We start from the raw sequence: 22567 nt of genomic DNA, 5'->3' as shown, positions 1-22567 counted from the left end.
GTGTTCTTTGCAAACATCTCCTATTTTATAGGCTGTCTCAATGATGCTCTTTGAAGCAAAAAAAAATTAATTTTGAAGAATTCTAATATATCTATTTTTTCTTTTGTTGTGCATTTGGTATTAGATCAAGGAAACCATTAATTAGTCATAAAGATTTACACCTGTTTCATTCTGAGATTTAGAGTTTTTGCTCTGACATATTTCTCTATCAATTGATATGATCATATAGTTTTTGTCTTCATTCTTTTAATGTAGCACATTACATTGATTTTTTTTTTTAGTAGGTTCCACACCCAGCATGGAACCCAATGCAGGGCTTGAACTCACGACCCTGAGATCAAGACCTGAGCTGAGACCAAGAGTTAGATGTCTTACCAACTGAACCACCCAGATGCCCCAAATTACATTGGTTATTATAGATTGCAACCCTCACAGGACTGGGATAAATTCCATTTGGAGATAGTGTATGACTCTTTTAATAGGTTGCTGAATTCACTAGCATATTAGTATTGCTAGTATTGTGTTGAGGATCTTTGCATCTATATTCATAAGGGATGCTGGCCTGTAGTTTTTTTTCCCTTGTATTGTCCTTGTTTTTGTTTTGTTTTTGTTTGTTTTGTTTTGTTTTGTTTTTGGCTTTAGTAACCTCATAGAATGTGTTTGTAAGTGATCCATCTAATTCGAGTTTTGGCAAGAGTTTGAAGAGTATTGGTATTCATTCTATAAATGTTTATGAGAATTCACCAGTGAAACCATCTGAACCTGGGCTTTTCCTTGTTCCGAGGTTTTTGCTTACTGATTTTAATTTCCTTTTTTTATTTATAGGTCTGTTTGAATTTTTATATTTCTTCTTCGGTTGTTTTGTAGTTTGTGTATTTCCAGGGGTATATTTCTTTTTGTTTATTAAAGATTTTATTTATGTATTCATGAAAGACACACACAGACGGGCAGCCTGGGTGGCTCAGCGGTTTGGCGCCTGCCTTTGGCCCAGGGAGTGATCCTGGAGACCCGGGATCGAGTCCCGCGTTGGGCTCCCTGCATGGAGCCTGCTTCTCCGTCTGCCTCTCTGTCTGTGTGTCTCTCATGAATAAATAAATAAAATCTTAACAACAACAACAACAAAAAAAGACACACACAGGCAGAGGGAGAAGCAGGCTCCGTGCAGGGAGCCTGACATGGGACTTGATCCCGGGACTCCAGGATCAGGCCCTGGGCTGAAGGTGGCGCTAAACCACTGAGCCACCCAGGCTGCCCCCCAGGGGTATATTTCTAAGAGTGTTCCCATTTCATCAAGGTTATCAGATTGCTTAGCCTATAATTGTTTATAGTATTCTCTTATAATCCTTTTAATTTCTATAAAATTGGTAAAGTCCCTACTTTCACTTCTGATTTTAGTAATTTTATTTTTCTGTCTCTTGTCTGTTTTAATGGTCAATCTAGCCAAAGTTTGTCAATTTTGCTGTTATTTTCAAGGAGCAAACTCCTGGGTTTCTTTTGTTTTGCTTATCTGTGCTCTAATTGTTATTATTTCCATTCTTCCGACAGCTTTGGGTTTAAGTTGCTCTTTTTTTCTGATTCCATATGATGTAAAGTTAGGTTATTGATTTGAGATCTTTCTTTTTTTAATGTAAATGTTTACAGTTATAAATTTCTCTTAGCATGGATTTGGATGCATTCTGTTAAGTGTTGGTACGTTATGTTTTTCAGCTTGTTTCAAGATCTTTGGTGAGTTCCCTTGTGATTTATTCTTTGATGCATTGGTTAAAAGTCTTTAATTTCCACATATTTGTGGATTTTCCAATTCTCCTCCTGCTATTGATTTCTAGTTTCATTCCAATGGGCTCACTACATCCTATGTTTTGGCATGTTGTGTTTTCATTTTCATTCATCCCAATTTATTTTATAATTTCATTTTTGGATTTCTTATTTATCTAGTGTTGTTGTTTTTTTAAAGAACGTGTTGTTTCAAAAAACCCCGGGCTCTTAAATACAGAAAACAAATGGTGTTTGCTTAGAGGGGAGGTTGGTATAAGGACGGGGAATGGGTGAAATAGATAAAGGGAATTAAAAGGTACAAACTTAAAATAAAATAAAAGGTACAAATTTTCAGTTATAAAATAAATAAGTCACAGAAATGAAAAATATAACATAAGGAATACTATTATAGTAATGTTGCATGCTTACTACAGTACTGTGGTGGGATCCCTGGGTGGCACAGCTGTTTAGCGCCTGCCTTTGGCCCAGGACGCGATCCTGGAGACCTGGGATCGAATCCCACGTCCGGCTCCCAGTGCATGGAGCCTGCTTCTCCCTCTGCCTATGTCTCTGCATCTCTCTCTCTCTGTGACTATCATAAATAAATAAAAATTAAAAACAAAACAAAAAAAACTACAGTACTGTGGTGGACATTGATCTAATGTATAGAATTGTTGAATCCATATGTTATACACCTGAAATAAATGCAACTAATTGCATATTAATTAGACTTCAAGAAGTGTGTTGTTTAATTTCCACATATATGTGAATTTTACCATCGTCCTGTTATTTCTAGTTTCATTCCACTCTGATTGGTAAAGATGTGCAGTATATTTTCAGTCTCTTAAAATGTATTGAGACTTGTTTTGTGGCTAATTATATGATCTATCCTGAAGGATGTTTAACATGCACTTAAGAAAAGATCAGTGTTCTGCTGTTAATGGGTTGAGTATTCTGTATGTCTGTTGACTTATAGTGTTGTTCAAGTCCTCTATTTCCTTATTGATCTTCTATCTCATTCTTTTATTAATTATTTTATTTTGTTTTCAAGTTTTTATTTAAATTTCAGTTAGTTAACATACAGTGTAATATTAGTTTCAGGTATAGAATTTAGTGAGTCATTGTTTTATTCATTATTGAAAGTGCAGTATTCAAGGCTCCAGGTACTATTATATAACTATTTGTATGTTCAGTAATGTCATTTTTTTTGCTTCATGTATTCTGTAGCTCTGTTGTTAGATACATATTATAGACTGAATGATTGTTTGTCTCCAAAATTCATATATTGAAGCCCTATCTCTATTGTAATGGTATTTAGAGATGGGGCCTTTGGAAGATAATTAGGGTTGAATAAAGTCATGAGTGACAAACCTTCATGATAATATTAGTGCACTTGTAAGAAAGGACACCAGACAGCTTATTCGCTCCTTCTCTGCACTTGGACAAAAAAGTGGTCATGTGAGCACACAGCAAAATAGCAGCCATCTGCAATCAAATAAAAGAGCTCTCATAAAAAAAAAAAGAGAGAGAGAGCTCCCACCAGAAACTGACCGTGTTGGGAACCTGATCTCCAAATTCTAGCCTCTAGCATCATAAGAAAATTAATTTCCTTTTCTTAAGACACCAAGTCTATGGTATTGTTTTACAGAAGTTCAAGCTAAGACAGTGCATATAATTGTTATATTTTCTTATATTGAAGCTTTAATCAATATTTCTGCCAGACCTCAGAGATAATGTAACAGAAACTTCAGTGAGGATACATAACATGGAATACACACTTTGCAAAACTAGTCTAGAGGAGTCACAAAATAAATAGATGGCTGCAGTCTTAAACAAAAATGAGCAATCCCCAAGAAGGGAAAGAATCTGATTTCCAGACTTACATTATACTACTCAAAATGTCCACACCTCAGCAACAACAACAACAACAAAAAAAACAGGAAAATGTGTCCCATTTACATATAAAAAAGAATCTGATAGAAACTATCACTGAGGAAATGCAGACTTTGAAATTACTAGTCAAATACATTAAATGAGCTATCCAAAAATGCTAAATGAACTCAGTAAAACACTGGAAAAAAAGCTAAAGTAAATCAAGAAAATAATGTATGAACAAAAATGAATATTGATCAAAAGACAGAAAGTATAAAAAGGAACCAAAAAGAAATTCTGGAGCTGAAAAAGTACAATAGCTGAAATGAAAAATTCACTAGAGGAATCCAATGGCAGACCTGAGAAGGCAAAAAACTTAGTCAACTTAAAGATAAAGCAATTGAAATGATCTAGTCTGAAGAGTAGGAACAAAAGTAGTGGGGAAAAAAAGAGGGCCTGCGAGAGCTATGTGACACCATCAAGCATATCAATAAATGCATAATAGGAGACGAGAAAGAGGAAGAAAACCTATTTGAAAAAATGACTGCCAAAATCTTCTCAGACTTGATGAAAACATGAAATATACACTTTAAAGACCCTCAATCAACTGCAAACATGATAAACTCAAAAGGAGCAACAGTGAAACATTAAATTACTGAAAGGCTAAGACAGTCTTGAAAGCAGTAGGAGGCAATCAATTTACTACACAGAAAGGTACTTCAATAAAAGTAACAGCTGATTCCTCATCAGAAACTATGGAAGACATAAGAATATCAAATATTTAATATTCCAAAAGAGAAAAAACCCAGACAGATGTTCTATATCTAGCAAAACTACCCTCAAAAATGAAAGAGAAATTTAGATATTCCAGGTAAACAAAAGCTGAGGGAGTTGTTACTAGCACACCTCTGTTTTAATTTTGTTAAACTAGTATTTGTAAAATAGAGCACCATAATGTTGGATGGTGAGTTGGGGTTCAACAAAATGCAAAAAAGGAATTGAAATAGAGTTTATTACTCACAGGTCCAGGAGGAGGTACACAGCATGCTTCCAGGGGTCACACAGGTAGATCCAGGTAGAATGCAGACAGAAAATGCACCAGGACCTAGGGCACATGCTTTTATTAGGGTCTGTAGGTGGTCTGTTTTAGGATTCTAATACTTAAGGACAGATTGGTTAATTCAAATAAAAAAGAGTGGGGTTAATATAAGCTTCATGGAGGCCACACAGGGGAAGGCTCTGGGAAACAGGGGCAACTGTTTATTACAAGGGCCATTTGGGGATGTCCTATCAGGAACTTACTTGTGAATCTATGGGCTGTGATATACGGTATGCACCAATGGGAAAGACTCGGATTACTTTGAGGCCGATTTCACTGCTTTCTTCTGTTTGTTTAGTTTCTATTTACTTCTGCTCAAGTATTATTATTTCCTTCCTTCTACGGGTTTGGGGTTTTATTTGTTCTTTTTTCTAGCTCCTTTAGGTGGAAGGTTAGGGTGTTTGAAACTTTTCTTGCTTCCTGAGGTAGCCTTGTATTGCTATAATCATCCCTCTTAGAAAAGATTTTGATGCATCTCAAAGATTTGGGGCTCTTGTGTTTTCATTTTCACTTGTCTCCATGCATCTTTTTTATTTCCTCTTTAATTTCTTGGTTGGCTCATCCATTGTTCAGTAGCATGTTATTTAACCTTCATGTATTTGTGCTCTTTCCAGATTTTTTCTTATGGTTGACTTCTAGTTTTCACAGAAAAGATACGTGGTATGACTTCAATGTTTTTTTAATTTGTTGAGACTTTTTTTTTTTTTATTTGTTGAGACTTTTTAAATGGCTTAATATGTGGCCTATTCTGGAGAATGTTCCTTGTGCACTTGAAAAGAATGTGTATTCTGCTGTTTTAGGGTGGAATGTTCTGAATATATCTGTAGATCCTTCAGGTCCAATGTGTCTTTCAGTCACTGTTTCCTTGTTGATTTTCTGTTTGGATTATCTATCCATTGATCTAAGTGCTGTCTTAAAGTCCCCTACTATTAATGTTGTGACTCATTTGTGTCCCAAAGGTTTATTTCCAGCTTGCTTAACAAGTACAGATTAGCTCTAGCCTTGGCACCCCACTAAAATTCCCCACCATTCAGTTGGGCTGAAACCATAGTTCTTTTTTTTTTTAAGATTTTATTTATTTATTTATTTATGAGAGAGAGAGAGAGAGAGGGAGAGAGAGGCAGAGACACAGGCAGAGGGAGAAGCAGGCTCCATGCAGGGATCCTGATGTGGGACTCAATCCTGGGTCTCCAGGATCACACCTTGAAGCCAAAGGCAGGTGCTTAACCACTGAGCCACCCAGGTGTCCCTGAAACCATATTTCTTTGATGAAATCTGAACCCCAGACTTAGAGATGAGGCCTATCTTCAAAACTTATCCTTCCTTGGATACTCTCCTTTAGTCTTTGGGTACTCTTCAGAGTGCTTTCACATCTTATAGTTTCTCTTTTACTATAGCTTCATATTACTTTATTCTCCATTTTGGTCCAGAACCAGAAGTAAAATATATTCTTAATAACCACATTAAATATGTATACTAACTTACTTAATAATGTATTAAGAGTTATTTCTGTACTCTTACGAAAATTTTTTAAAATTTGTTTATTGGGGGAGGGACAACAGGAGAGAAACAGACAGAATCTCAAGCAAATTCTGCTGAATGTGGAGCCTGATGTGGGGCTCAGTCTCACAAGCCTGTGATCATTACCTGAGCCAAAATCAAGAGTCAGATGCTTACCTGACTGAGGCACCCAGGTCCCCTACTCTTATGGAAGTTTTTGAACAAATGAGAGCAAAACTATGTATCACTTATGATAATGTTTCATTTAGTCACAAGGTCACAACTGGCAAGGAAGAATGGGAAATTAGGTACTTAGCAAGGCAGTCAAGAACCCAAGGAAAAAAAAGGAAAATTCTGGCAGTCTGCCAAAATTATGGTAGATCACTAAAAGAATATATAGCTATAACAATAATATGCCACCTTAAAATGAGTTAGTTTCATGTAGGAGATGATCCCTGGAACAGAATATATTTTCCAAAAAGGCCCAGCAAAATATATCCTACCCCATATGTTCTACTTACAATGTGACACTCTTCCATCAAGATGTAGCTGCCTAAACAAATAGAGAATGGCAGAAGTGAGATTATGTAACTTCCCAGGCAAGATATGGAAGATCTTTATGGTATATTGCATTTTCCAAACAGGGCCACAATATATCCTATCCTATAAGCTCTTCTTACAATGTGACACTTCTTTCATAGAGCGGTAACTGCCTCAACCAATGGAGTATGACACAAGTGAAGTTATGTGATTTCTGAGGCTAGATCACAAAAATAACATGCACGTCTACCTTGTTCTTTAGGGCATTCTCTTGGAACCCAAGACACCATGCTAAGCAATGACATAGAGATATCACATGCAGGTATTCTGGACCCTATCTAATGTCCAATTGACAGCTAGAATCAACTGCCAGATGTGTGAACATGTGAGTCTTTGAATGATTCCAGCCTTCAGCCATCAAGTTTTCAAGCCACCTCATCTGAGGCTATGTTGATCAGAGATAAGCTGTTGCTGCCAAGCCCTGTCCAAATTTTTGTAGATGTGTGAGCTAAATAAATTATTATTGTATCTTAAGCCGAGTTTGGAGTGGTGGTTATGCAGCAATATTAACTGGAATGACTGCCAAAATATGTAAGTGAAAAAGCAAGGCAGGTTTTAAAACATACAACTTACATATTTTTAAAGAGCAAATGAAAAAACAGAAACTACATTCTAGCTACATATAGGTGTATGTATTTATAGCTATAAATATACACACACATACAGACATACATATATTGCTTTTGATCTCTGCTAGTAGCCTATACAGCTAGACATACACAGTTTCATATATATCCTTGGAAAAATTACATAAATGGGTCATTGTTTGGGGGATTTGAGTCATAGGCTGTTGCAACTTAGGATTGGGTTTCATTAACAGTAATACATTTCCCTCAAAAACTCAATAGTTTTTGCTACTGTTTAATTAAAATGTCAAAGATCTAGTGTGAATGTAGTTTTAAGCCTTTTTTCTTTAGCTTACTGGCACCTTTTTGCATTCATTTTTCTATCCCTTTAATATTGCTAGGCAATCAATTTGCATTAAATGCGTTGCTTAAGTGACTATTTCATATCTCGTTCCTTTTGGATCCCAAACTTCTCATTCCTCATATGTTCAGTTTACTACTCATGGAATCACTGAAGGAATCAGAATACTTCCTAAAACTTCTCCCACTTTATCCCCTTCTTCCTAGCACCCCATATTCTGCCATACTATTGCCAGGGATAAAATTTCCATGATATTACCAAAAACCACCCCTCCATCTCCTAAACCATATCCCCTCTCACTGACATAAGGTCATTGCTCCAATAATTCTTATTTGTTATGAATTACTCCCCCCATCTGGATTATTCCAACCAGCATACAGAATTGCTATTATTTCTCCAATCCTAGAGGCACATTTTCATTCCTGTTGCCACACTAATTATTGACTACTTTTTTTTTTTTTGCTCCAGTTGGCAGCAAAAACCTCCAAGCATTTGTCTCTATATTCATTATCTCCAATTTCTATTTTTCAACAGGTTCGTTCTTAATTCAACCACTCCACAACAAAAAGACCCCTACTGTTCTCAAGATCAACAGTAACATTTATGTTGATAGGTTCAAGTCAATTTGAAAGCCTAGTATTACAGACCTAATAGTATTTTTTTTTAATTTTTATTTATTTGTGATAGTCACAGAGAGAGAGAGAGAGAGAGAGAGAGAGAGGCAGAGACATAGGCAGAGGGAGAAGCAGGCTCCATGCACCGGGAGCCTGACGTGGGACTTGATCCCGGGTCTCCAGGATCGCGCCCTGGGCCAAAGGCAGGCGCTAAACCGCCGCACCACCCAGGGATCCCCACCTAATAGTATTTATAACCACTGATCATCTTTCCTTTGATTCACTTTCATTTAGCTTCTGTAATGCCACACTATCTTGGTTTTCCTTCCATCTCACTGGTCCTTCTTAGCATCCTTTGCTAGTCTGTCCTTTATCCTTGAACTCTTAATGTTAGAAGGCACTATGGATTAGTCTTTCTGTTCTTTTCTCTATCTATACCCAAGTCCTTAATGATATTATTTTGCGTCATGGTTTTATGTGTATAGGCAATACTTACCAAATTAATAAATCTCTAGAAGAGTACAAGGTAAAACATCCAAGTACCTAATCAATATTATCATTTTGTCTAAAAGACATTTCAAACTCAGTAAGTTCAAAATTGAACTCCCAATCTTCCCCAACAAAAACTGCATCTTTCCCCATCTCAGCTGCTGGGAGTATCATCTTTCCATTTGTTTGAGACCAAAATCTTGAGTCAAAGTCACCCCAGACCCCGCTCTCTCTCACTGGACATCTAACCCTTAAACAAGTCTTGTTTGATCACATATACCCTATATCTAGAGTCCAACCACTTCTCACTGTTACCACCATGGTGTGAGCCACCATCATCTTTCATCTAAATTAAGAGAACATAGCCTCTTGCTCACTTTTTTTTTTTTAAACAACACATAGCAGCTTGTCAAATCATATCTTCTGTTCAGAACACTCCAGTGGCTGCAAATTTTCCTCAGAATATAAAATGCCTCCAATGACTTACAAGGCCTTACAAGATGAGGCCCTGTTCTCTCTCCATCCTCCTCTATTTTTTAAAAAAGATTTTATTTATTCATGAGAGACAGAGAGAGGCAGAGACATGGACAGAAGGAGAAGCAGGCTCCTCAAAGGGAGCCCAATGCAGGGCTCGATCCCTGGACCAGGATCACGCCCTGAGCCAAAGGCAGACACTCAACTGCTGAGGCACCCAGGCATCCCACCGTCCTCCTCTATTAATCACTCCCTTGCGTAAGTCTCTAAATAGCTTCCTTGATGTTCCTCAAGAACACCAGCATCACCCCATTGTAGGGCATTTGTTATAGCTTTTTCCTGTCTGCAATGCTCTTCCCTTATATAACAACTGACTTAATCCTTCACATCTTCAAATCTTGACTTGAGTTTTCCCTTACCTATTGTCTATTTCATAAACTTTCATATTGCTCTTAACTAGTTTTGAATGACCTTTTCTCCACAACACTAATGTTCTAACATACTCTACAATGGTTCTATTATTATCCTATCTCCTCCTGCTAGAGTTTCTCATTGATATATCCCAAACACCTAAAAACAGTGGCTGGAATATAGCAATATATGAATTTACTATCAACCAGGATGGAGTGCCTGTGGGCAGAGATAGTATCTCTTAACAAAGCAGTATCACTTTCAATCTCTGCTAGTATCCTCTGCAGCTAACTCTACACCAAACTTATCTTTCTTGGGACATTACCAACACACATTCTGAATCACTCCTACCATTTCTACTAACATTACAGCCTTAACTGGTGAGAGATCTGCCTTGTAAGATAGACTGGGAGTCTAACCAAATGTCCTGTCTAAAAAAGCAAAAACTCTTTAGTTTTCTAGTTTGAAGTGGGTTAATTCTCATTCATGATGGCACAAAGTCAATACCATATTGAGATTTCTTTTACCCATAGCACTCCACCTCCAGGTACAAAATTTTATAACTGTAATACATTTTAGCGTCAATAACAAAATGACAACAGCATCAACAAATAAGTTTATTTTAATTTTATATAAAGAAATACAGGAGGCAGGCAGACCAGAATTGGTACAGCTGTTCCATAAAATTAGTACAGGTATACACTCATTCTGTATTTCTACTCCATCATCCTTAGTACCCAGATACCATTTTCAAACTCCCCATAAAATCACCAAAGCTATAAAGCTAAATGTCCACATTTTAGGCAAGGAAACAAAGAAATGCAGAGAGAAAAAAGATATTCTTAGATGTCCTACGTGTACAAGTACCACTTCCATCTTCTTGACCTACAAGAGGGGCTGAGATGATTTTTCAGCCAAGAATTACAATGGAAAACTGGATATTGGGTAGGGAAATAGCAGTCTCTGACAGACTGTCATCAGGTTTCACTGAAAAATAATAATGTCAATTTATTTTTAGTTTAATTCAAAAGCTGTACATTCAAGTTTTTAGAAATTTCCTAGTAGGAAAATTTATTTTGGCTATCCATTTTTTTTTCATTTCTAAATAATATTCTTGAATTGTGGTAAAAAAAAATGATAGGAAATAGGAGTTTTTTGACTTTGTTATAATTCACTTCACCCCTCTTCAACAGGCCACTGATTAAATCTACAAAGTTTTGTGGGTTTTTTTCAACAGTATGAGTTTTCTTTTTTTAGCATATGGGATGAGATGTGAGTAAAAGCTTTCTCATATTCATTACAGCATACAGTGTCCCCTACTTAAATATTCAGGGTCAAGTGTTAATGAAAGATTTCTCAATATTCATTATACTCCTAAGGTCCTCTTCTCATGCAAATTCTCTAAAATCATACTAGTAATAATGATAGCTAATACTTGTGATATGCTATGCTCAAGGCACTGCTCTAAGAACTTTACATGAAACGTCTCACATAATACTTCCAAGAATCTTACAAGGAAGGTATTATTCTTAGGCCTATCTTACAAATGATTAAACCAAAGCACACATTAATTATGATAAAGGTCATGAAGGAAAGTAGCTGGTAGAGTCAAGATAAGGTTGAAAAGGACATATTCTATAGATAAAAGCCTTGATATACTTACTGTATTAACAGAATTATTCTCTATTATAATTTGCTAATGATTAATAGGTTTCCAGTAATGATAGGTTTTTCTACATGGATTACATTAACAGTATCTTTCCCTCAATAGAATTCACTGATGCTGAATTTTATGAGGCAAATATGCTCCCATATTCACATTTTAGGAATTCTTTGATGATAATGGATTAGTTTATATATAAACTTCTGAGCTATGACTGAAGTCTATCTCACATTCCTTATATTCAAAAGATTTATCACTGATGTGAATTCTCTGATGTTGAGTTAGTTGTGAACCACGAGTAAAGGCCTTCCCACATTCCTTACATTGATAGGGTTTCTCACCAGTATGAACTCTCTGATGTCGAGAAAGATGTGAGCTCTGAGTAAATGCTTTTCTGCATTCTTTGCATTCATAGGGCTTTTCACCAGTATGAATTCTCTGATGTAGAGTAAGTTGAGAGCCATGACTAAAGGCCTTCCCACATTCCTTGCATTCATAGGGCTTTTCTCCAGTGTGAATTCGCTGATGTTGGGTAAGCTGTGAACCACGAATAAAGGCCTTCCCACATTCCTTACACTGATATGGTTTCTCACCTGTATGAATTCTCTGATGCTGTATAAGTAGTAAGCCACGGGCAAAGGCCTTCCCACATTCATTACATACATAGGGTTTCTCACCAGTATGAAGTCTCTGATGTTGTGAAAGATGTGAACTTTGAGTAAAGGCCATTCTACATTCTTTACATTCATATGGTTTCTCACCAGTATGAATTCTCTGATGTTGAGTAAGCTGTGAGCCACGAATAAAAGACTTCCCACATTCCTTACATTCATAGGGTTTCTCACCAGTGTGAATCCTCTCATGTTGAGTCAGTTCTGAGCCACGACTAAAAGTCTTTCCACATTCTTTACACTCATAGGGTTTTTCACCTGTATGAATCCTTTGATGTCGAGTGAGGAGTGAGCCACGATTAAAAGCCTTTCCACATTCCTTACATTGATAGGGTTTCTCACCAGTATGAATTCTCTGATGTTGAGTAAGTTGTGAGCCATGACTAAAGGTCTTTCCACATTCCTTACATTCATAGGGCTTCTCATTGGTATGAATTCTCTGGTGTTGAGTAAGTTGTGAGCCACGGATAAAGGCTTTCCCACATTCTTCACATTTATAGGGCTTTTCACCAGTATGAATCCTCTGATGTTGCATAAGCAATGAGCCACGAATAAATGCTTTTCCACATTCCTTACATTCATATGGCTTTTCCCCATTGTGAATTTTCTGATGTTGAGAAAGCTGTGAACCACAAATAAAAGCTTTCCCACATTCCTTACATTCATAGGGTTTTTCACCGGTGTGAATTCTCTTATGCAGAATAAGTTGTGAGAGCTGAGTAAAGACCTTCCTACATTCTTTACATTCATAGAGTTTCTCACCAGTATGAAGTCTCTGGTGTAGAGTAAGTTGTGAGTTCTGAGTAAAGGCCTTCCCACATTCTTTACATTCATAAGGCTTCTCACCAGTATGGACTTTTTGATGTCGAGTGAGTTGTGAGCTACGAATAAAGGCTTTCCCACATTCTTCACATTTATATGGTTTTTCACCAGTATGAATTCGATGATGTAAAATAAGTTGTGAACTCTGAGTAAAGGCCTTCCCACATTCCTTGCATGCATAGGGTTTCTCACCAGTATGAAGTCTCTGATGAAGAATGAGCTGTGAATCACGACTAAAGGCCTTCCCACATTGCTTACATTCATATGGTTTTTCACCAGTATGAATACTATGATGTTGAGTTAGGTGTGAGGCTCGTCTAAAGGCCTTCCCGCATTCCTTACATTTGTAGGGTTTCTCAGTAGAGTGACACCTAGGGTGTTGAGACAGGTAAGTATGCTGGTTGAAAATGGACATTTTTTCATATATAATCATCCCTTGCCTGTAATATTTCTCCTGGTTTTCTTGTTGCTTTTCCAATGTGCCTCTGACTTCCAAATAATCTCCTGAACTGGACTCCTCAAAATCACAGTTTTGATGCCTGGCACTCATTTGCCATTGGGATAATTCTGTTTCATAAATGTCTTTTTTTGGAGATAAGTCCTTATTTACACTCCTCGAAGGCAAGTCTGAAAGATAAGAGAACATCAAAAATTCCTGTCATCATTTCAGGAGAACCCATAGTAGAAAAGACTGTACATGAAAATATATACAGATGGTAACTGATTTATGATGGTTCAACTCAAAATTTTTTTACTTTATGAGCACAAAAGCAACATAAGTTCAGTAGAAGCTGTACTTCAAATTCTGAATTTTGATAACATCTGAGCTAGCAATATGCAGTACAATACTATATGACCTTGAGCAGTGGCAGCAAGCTACACCTCCCAGTCAGCCACATGTTTATAAGAGTAAACAACTGATATACTTACAACCACTCTGTACACACACAGCCATTGTTTTTTCTGTTTCAGTATAGAATTTAAAAATTTACATGAGGTATTCAATACTTTATTATAAAACAGGCTTTATGTTAGATAATTTTGTTGAACTTTAGCCTAATATAAGTGTTATGAGCATGTTTAAGGCAGGACAGGCTAAGCTATGCTTGGTACGTGTATTAAACTTACAAAAATTTCGACTAACAATGGGATTATTAGGACAGGAGTTGTCAGTTGAAGAAAATCTGATATAGGTAACTAATACCCACAAGAAATAACTGGCCTACATCAGTGTTTTCAGGTATTATTTACCATGACCTATAGTAATATTTATCTTTCACATCACAACCTGACCCATACAGTTTCATTAAACAATATCTACCATTTTTTTCTATGCTATTCTATCTTCTCTGTTACACACACACATACACACACACACAAATAGTCAAATAGTCAAAATCCACTAAACTGATAGTCAAAATCCACTAAACTGATTTCATGCTGCATAGGGCAATATGATGCTGCCTAGGGTTTCAAAAAAATATTAGCACAGAATGATCTTATATGCTAACGTATAAAAACACCAGCAATTAGAGAATAATACAAATCTACTGAGAAAGTAAAAGAAAACATTTTTAAGCCATTGGTTCTCAAACTGGTGGGGATCAAAATCAGCCGGGATGTTGGTAAAATTAAAGATGCCCATCTACCACACCAACTGAATCTAAATCTACTGCATCAGAAAAAGAGTGTGGAGATGTCTAGTTTTAATACTCTCTACAAACTGATCCTGATTCAGATCATGATTTGCTATCTCTGCTGAAAACTTTTAAATAGCTTCTAAATTAAACTTAGAATAAAATCCAAATGTGAAGAAATCTGGACTAAAGTAATTTAAGATTGTTTGCCACAAAGCATACTAAAATCTTCACTGAAGATTCACAAGGTTTCAAATTACTTTCGTAATTTTTCTTTACAATGTCTAACACTCAATAAAAAATAACCAAGTAAATAATGGTACAGGACTTAACTGAAAAGGAGGAGAATAAAGACAAAAGAAATCTATAATGGTTCAAGCTATGTATCCACCACAGAAGTGATAATACAACACTTCTATCACTTCTAAATACTCTTGTGCTGTCCCTGTGTAGTAAATCTCTCCTAACCTTAAGTGTAGATGCCTGGAAACTACTGATTTGTGAATTTCCCAACACCTCCTTACAAACTGAAACAAAAGTACATCTATACTAAATCTAAGATTAAAATGGAAAAAGGAGGGATCCCTGGGTGGCGCAGCGGTTTAGCGCCTGCCTTTGGCCCCGGGCGCGATCCTGGAGACCCGGGATCGAATCCCACGTCGGGCTCCCGGTGCATGGAGCCTGCTTCTCCCTCTGCCTGTGTCTCTGCCTCTCTCTCTTTCTCTCTCTCTCTCTCTGTGTGTGTGACTATCATAAATAAATAAATAAATTTAATTAAAAAATGGAAAAAGGATCATACTTCTCCAATTGCTTTCCCTTTCAATAGTGCTTCCTAGGTACTAGCCATGGATATCTTCATTAGTTCTTCCTCTCCTTTTCACCCAAGTTACCTTTTTGAAAACAATATTTTATTTATTTATTCTTGAGTGACAGAGAGAGAGAGAGAGAGAGAGAGGCAGAGACACAGGCAGAGGGAGGAGCAGGCTCCATGCAGGGAGCCAGACGTGGGACTCAACCCCAGGACTCCAGGATCATGCCCTGGGCCAAAGGTGGTGCTAATTGCTGAGCCACCCAGGCTGCCCCCTTTTTTACTTATCTTTACTTCAGTTTGATTTCATTATGCCCTGCTTTATGTGTTCTCATACTTATTCTTCTATCCAAGGCAAATACCAGAATAATATCTCTATAATTTCTTGGGCATTGATAAAGGTCAAAGACATGATGAAAGATTTCTATAAACTTATGGGATACTAGGGATTTTGGAGAGAAAAAAAAACTATTACTGAATATAAGGAAAGGAGTCTGGAGTAATAAAGTTCCAGGAATTCTACTGATAAATAGTATGCTGCATGGCAATAAGATCCAGAAAAAGGAACACCAAAAAACCTCATACACTGCTAATGGAAATGTAAAACAGCACAACCATGATGAAAGAGTTTGGTTGTTTTATATAACACTAAACATACACTTAGCATATAATCCAGCATTCATTCTTGTACATATTTACACTTATGCCCAAACATCTGTACACCAAGGATTATAGCAGCTTTATTCACAATTACTATAATATCAGACACCCAAAGATATATTCACACTGGTAAAGAAACAGTTAAACTGTATTTGCAGATGACATAAAAAGTTTTAAGGACTCCACTAAAAATCTACTAGAAGTAAAAAATGAATCCAGTAAAGTTGTAGGATTAAAAAAAAATTATACCCAGAAATCAGTAGTGTTTCTATACTGTCAAAATAAAGTAGCAGAAAGAGAAGGTAAGACAACAATCCCATTTACAATTGCATTAAAAGAATAAAATACCTAGGAATAAACTTAACCAAACAGGCAAAAGACCTGCACTCTGAAAACTATAAAACATTGATGAAAGAAACTCAAGATGATATAAGCAAGTGGGAAAATATCCCATGTTCATAGATCAGAAGAATAAATATTAAAGTGTCCATACTACCCAGAGCAATCTACAGATAGATTTAATGTAATCCTTATCAAAATACAAAATTTTTCACAGTACTAGAACAGATAATCCTAAAATTTGTACTGTATCACAAAACATCCCAAATAGCCAGAGCAATCATGAGAAAGACAAATAGAGCTGGAGGTATCACAATTACAGATTTCTAGATATACTACAAAGCTGTAATAATCAAAAACGAGTATGGTACTGGCACAGACACATCTATCAATAAAGCAAAATAAAGAAACCAGAAGTAAACCTATATTTTTATAGTCAATCTATGGCAAAGAAAGTAAGAATATAATACGGGAAAATATAGTCTCTTCATCAAATTGCTGGGAAAATTGGACAGCTATATGCAAAAGAATGAAACTGGATGGCCTTTTAACACCATATGCAAAAACAAACTCAAAATGGAATAAAGGGCTAAACGTGAGCTCTGAATCCAAAAAAATCCTAGAAGAGAACACAGGCAGTAATTTCTCTGACACTGTCCACGCCAACATTTTTTTTCTTTTTTAGATATGCCTCCTAAGGCAAAAGAAACAAAAAGCAAAAATTAACTTTTGAGACTATATCAAAATAGGTTTTTCTCAACAAAGGAAACCATTAATACAAAAAGGCAACCTACTGAATGGGAGAAGATATTTGCAAATAATATACCCAATAAAAGGTTAATATCCAAAACATATAAATTACTTATATAACTGTGCACAAAAAGCAATCTGATTTAAAAAATAGGGAAAGGACTTGAATAGACATTTTTCCAAAAAAGACATATACACGGCCAACAGACACATGAAAAGATGCCCAACACCATTCATCATCAAGAAAATGCAAACCAAAACAGAACAAGCTATCATCATTGCACCTGCTAGGATGCTAAAATCAAAAAGACATGAAATAACAGTGTTGGTAAGCAACCCTCATACACTGCTGATGGGTATGTAAACTGGTGCAACCACTGTGAAAAACAGTATGGAAGTTACTCAAAAAATAAAAATACAGAGTGGGGGAAAATGGCAGCAGAGGAGGAGAACCCTTGGCTCACCTTGTCCCACAAATACAACCAGATAACTATCAAATTATTTTAAGTACCTTTAGATGCTCTACATCTAAAGGTAGAGAAAAGGCCACGTCAAAGGAGTCAGAAAGTGTGCAGATGTACCTCGGGAGAGAAATGAATTGTGTCCATTGTTGTGGGGAGGGATATGCAGTCCCAGAGAAGGGCAAGAGAGACTAGTACACAGGAAGTACACAGTGAAAACAAATATCCATAGCAATTGGCTTGAAAAGTGAGAGGCCCAAATTTAAGAGTTCTTGGAACCAGCAGAGATTAATGCTTGGAGTCTAAAAGGTCAGTATGTGTAGCTCTTGGAGAGCTTAGAGGGCACTGGGGCTGCTGTTGGAGAAAAGGCAGGGCAAACAGCTGTGTATATACAGCATAGAAATAGCAATCTGAAGAGCACCTGATGCACACATGGGGAGGTTAGTTGAAAGGCGGTAATCATAGAGAGCCCCCTCCAAGAACAAAGGAACTAGCAGGTGCTACTCTCCTCCCCTATCCCACAGTATAAACAGAGCCACCTGTGGGAACCAGCAAAGTGATGACACTTGCTACTCAACTTGCTTACACCAAGTCCCAAACCCACCAACCTACAGTGGAACCACTCTTCCCAGGAACACCTGCCTCACTCTCCCTTGGTGGGTTCCCTACCCCCAGAAGACTGGATCAAACCCCTGCCAATGCTACATCTTCTATCCTGGGAGTTTTGTGAGACCTCCGTTCCAATGACAGTGGTGACAGGTCTCATTTCCCAAGCAGACCAAAGCACACCTAGTTAAAATGCACCCCATTCAAGCCAGGGACCAAACACTACCCACAACAGGTCAAGAGAGCCTTTGCAGATGACTAGCCTGAGGGATAAGCTGGAAGGATATTACAACAAAGCATATGCAGCACATTTTGGAGAAACTCCCTAAAGCACCAGGCCTTGTGGAATAGGGACACTATAGTGCAGGACACAACAGAAACTCTTTTTTGTAAGTCTACTACTCTCAAGAACAGGAGATGTAGCTGAATTTCCTAACACAGAGAAACAGGCATAGAACCATACAAAATTAGAAGACAGAGGAATCTGTTCTAAATGAAAGAACAAGACAAGGCCACAGCCAGAGATCCAAGCAAAACAGACGTAAGTAACATGCTTGATGGAGAATTTAAACTGATGATCATAAGGATACTCAATGGAAATAGCAAAAGAGAGGAACACATCACTGAGACCATTAACAGAGATAAGGAGTAACGTAACAAGAAGGGCTCAATAAATGAAATGAGAAACACAGTTGGTATAATGAACAGGAGGCCAGATGAAGCAGAGGAACAAATTAATGACCTAGATGACAGAATAATGTTAAATAATCAAGCTGAACGAAAGAGAGAAAAAAGAATTATGGAAAATGACAAGAGACTTGGGGAACTCAGTGACTCCATCAAATGTAGTAACATTCGCATTATAAGAGTCCAAGAAGAGAGAGAAAAATTTATTGAAGAAATTATAGTTGAAAATTCCCTAATCTGAGGAAGGAAAGATATAGCCAGATCCAAAAAGCATAGAGAACCCCCAACAAAACCAACAAAAGGAGACCCATACCCACACATACTATAACTAAAATGGCAAAACATTGAAAAAGAAAAAAATATATCAAAAGCAGCAAGACACAGTTACATACAAAGAAATCCTATAAGTCCAGAAGCAGATTTTTCAGCAGAAATTTTCTAAGAAGTGGCATGATACACTCAAAGTGCTGAATATAGAGGAACCTCCAGCTGAGAATACTTTATCCAGGCATACTCAGAATAGGAGATAGTTTTCTAGACAAAAACTAAAAAATATTAAGGGGGAGCTCTTTGGATAGGAAAGACCAAAAACGACAGTATTAAGGTAGGAAACACAAAAGCAGTAAAAATGAATATTTCTGTAAAACTCAGCCAAAAAACATACAGCATTTAAGGATGTAAAATATACACCATGTACCTAAAACGTGAGGAGGAGAAGAGTAAAGGCTGAATTCAAACTTAAAAGACCATCAACTTAATATACACTGCTACATGCAGAAGATGTTATAGACAACCTTAATGGTACCCTGAAACCAAGTCTCTAATAATTATGAAAAGAATAAAAAGAAATTTAAAAAATCACTAAAGAAAACCAGCAAATCATGAAAAAGTGAAAGACCAGAGAAAATCTTCAAAAACACCAAGAAACAATAATAAAATGGCAATAAATACGTATCTATCAACAATCATTTTGAATGTAAATGGACTAAACATTCCAATTAAAAGACAGAGGGTGAAAGAATGGATAAAAAAACAAACAGAAAAACCAAGATCCATCTATATGCCACCTACAAGAGACTTATTTTAGACCTAAAGACACCTAGAGTTTGAAATTGAGGGGATGGGGAAACATTTATCATACAAATGGATGATGCCAAAAGAAAGCTGGAGTAGTGGGACACCTGGGGGCTCAGTGGTTGAGCATCTACCTTTGGCACAAGAGTGATCCCGGGATTACGGAATTGAGTCCCACATCAGGCTCCCGCAGAAAGGCTGCTTCTCCCTCTGCTTGGGTCTCTGTCTCTCCCATGAATAAATAAATATTTTTTTTTTAAAAAAAAGGAAGATGGAGGGCAGCCCTGGTGGCTTAGCTGTTTAGCGCCACCATCAGCCTAGGGTGTGATCATGGAGACCCAGGATCAAGTCCAGTGTTGGGCTCCCTGCAAGGAGCCTGCTTCTCCCTCTCCCTCTCTTTCTTTCTGTCTCTAATAAATAAAATCTTAAAAAACAAAAGGAAGATGGAATAGCAATACTTCCATCAGACAAAATAGACTTTAAAACAAAGACTGTAGGGGGCAGGGCAAGATGGTGGAAGAGTAGGGGGGGTCAACTCACTTGGTCCTGCCAACTTACCTAGATAACTTTCAAATTATCCTGAACACCTACAAATTCGACCTGAGATTTAAAGAGAGAACAGCTGGAATGCTATAGAGAGAAGGGTTTTTGCTTCTAGCAAGGTAGGAAGGCAGAAAAAAATAAAAAAGAATCAAGTGGGGGAGGGGCACCACAAGGAGCCCAGCTAAAGCTAGACATAGAAAGCCTCAGGTACAGGAAAGCCCAGCCTTGGAGAAGTGGGAACTTCAAAAATCCACACCACATTTTTCCTGGATGGAAAAATGCTTAGCAGGGAAACTGGGCAGAATCACAGGAGGGGCAATGAAGCCTCCAGTCTCCTGGAGTCACTAATAGAGGAAATGCACCCAGGGGAAAGTGCACCAAAAACTTTGGACTGATCTCTGTAAAGGGCTGGAATAGTGGGGCATTTGGGAGAAGCAAGTTGGTTAGGCAGGCCAGCTCCAGATGGAGGCATCTATGCCATGCTTCCTTTGGGAGTTGCGTGCCCCCGGGAGCCTGATTGCAGCAGCCCAGGGCTCTGGATTTTTCACTTTAGTGGCCCTTTTGCTTTATTTTGTTCTGATCTATGTTTTCATTTTCTGGTCTCTGACCTTGTCAGAATCATCTAGGGTGAAATTTACTTAGGTAATGGTCGATATTCTTGACTCAGCCCGCTAATACAGCCACTCTACACTGAGCAAAATGACTAAAAGGAAGAACTCACCACAAAAGAAAGAGGCAGAAAACAATACTCTCTGCCACAGAGTAACAGAATATGGATTACAATTCAATGTCAGAAAGCCAATATAGAAGCACAATTACAAAGCTACTGGTGGCTCTGGAAAAAAAGCATAAAGGATTCAAAGGACTTCGTGACTGCAGAATCTACATCTAATCAGGCCAAAATTAAAATTCAATTAAATGAGATGCAATCCAAACTGGAGGCCCTAACAATGAGGGTTAATAAGGTAGAAGAAAGAGTGAGCAACATAGAAGACAAGTGAGTGGCAAGGAAGGAAGCTGAGGAAAAAAGAGAAAAACAATTAAAAGACCATGAGGAAATGTTAAAGGAAACAAATGATAGCCTCAGAAGGGAGAATCTAGGTACAACTGGGGTTCCAGAAAGCACTGAGAGGGCCAGAGGGCCAGAGAGCATATTTGAACAAATCATAGCTGAGAACTTCCCTAATTTGGGGAGGGAAACAGGGATTCAGATTCAGGAGGTAGAGAGATTCCCCACCCCCAAATCAATAAAAAACGTTCAACACCTCGACTTTTAATTGTGAAACTGCAAATTCCAAAATAAAGAGCAAATCCTTAAAGCAGTGAGAGACAAGAGATTCCTAAATTTTATGGGGAGAATATTAAATTAACAGGATACCTCTCTGCAGAGACCTGGCAGGCCAGAAAGTGTTGGCAGGATATATTCAGGGTTCTAAATGAGAAGAACATGCAGCCAAGAATACTTTATCCAGCAAGGCTCTCATTCAGAATAGAAGAAGAGATAAAGAGCTTCCAAGAGAGGCAGAAACTGAAAGAATATGTGATCACCAAACCAGCTCTGCAAGAAATATTAAGGGGGACCCTGTAAAAGAAAGAGGAAGCCCAAAGAAATAGTCCACAAAAACAGGGACTGAATATGTTTTACAATGACGCTAAACTCGTATCTTTCAATAGTTACGCTGAACGTGAATGGGCTAAATGATCCCATCAAAAGATACAGGGTTCTCTCTAACTCTATGTCTATCATAAATAAATAAAAATAAATCTTTAAAAAAAAAAAGGGCGGGGGATCCCTGGGTGGCTCAGCCGTTTGGCGAATGCCTTTGGCCCAGGGCGCGATCCTGGAGTCCCGGGATCAAGTCCCACATCAGGCCCCCAGCATGGAGTCTGCTTCTCCCTCCTCCTGTGTCGCTGTCTCTCTCTCTATGTCTATCATAAATAAATGAATAAAAATAAATCTTAAAAAAAAAAAAAAGACACAGGGTTTCGGACCAGATTAAAAAGCAAGACCCACCTATTTGTTGTCTACAAGATACTCATTTTAGACCTAAGGACACCTCCAGCCTGAAAGTGAAAGGTTGGAGAACCATTTACTATTCAAATGG

General features: G+C 37.5%; 2 protein-coding genes across 4 annotated transcripts in view; one reads left to right on the top strand and one right to left on the bottom strand.

Moving 5' to 3' along the window:
• The window catches only part of ZNF570 (zinc finger protein 570), a 45723-nt gene extending 38423 nt beyond the window's left edge, over positions 1–7300 (top strand). The window contains exon 5 of the mRNA XM_072752368.1: positions 7029–7300. Coding sequence (XP_072608469.1) covers positions 7029–7108 — 80 coding nt within the window. The 3' untranslated portion in view covers positions 7109–7300. The remainder of the gene's footprint in view (positions 1–7028) is intronic.
• LOC112928477 (uncharacterized) overlaps positions 1–22567 on the bottom strand; it is a 166922-nt gene that overhangs the window by 99853 nt on the left and 44502 nt on the right. For 2 of the 3 annotated variants that reach the window (XM_026010220.2, XM_026010221.2), the window contains one exon: positions 10346–13524. In XM_026010220.2, the coding sequence (XP_025866005.1) occupies positions 11594–13524 (1931 nt within the window). In that variant the 3' untranslated portion in view covers positions 10346–11593. Of the gene's footprint in view, positions 1–4648; positions 4733–10345; positions 13525–22567 lie in introns of those variants that run through there. The other variant, XM_072746850.1, reaches the window with a different exon arrangement.

Source organism: Vulpes vulpes, chromosome 1 (assembly GCF_048418805.1).
Source record: "Vulpes vulpes isolate BD-2025 chromosome 1, VulVul3, whole genome shotgun sequence".
In the NCBI taxonomy this organism is placed as follows: Eukaryota; Metazoa; Chordata; class Mammalia; order Carnivora; family Canidae; genus Vulpes; species Vulpes vulpes.
This window is presented reverse-complemented; position numbering and strand designations above follow the sequence as displayed.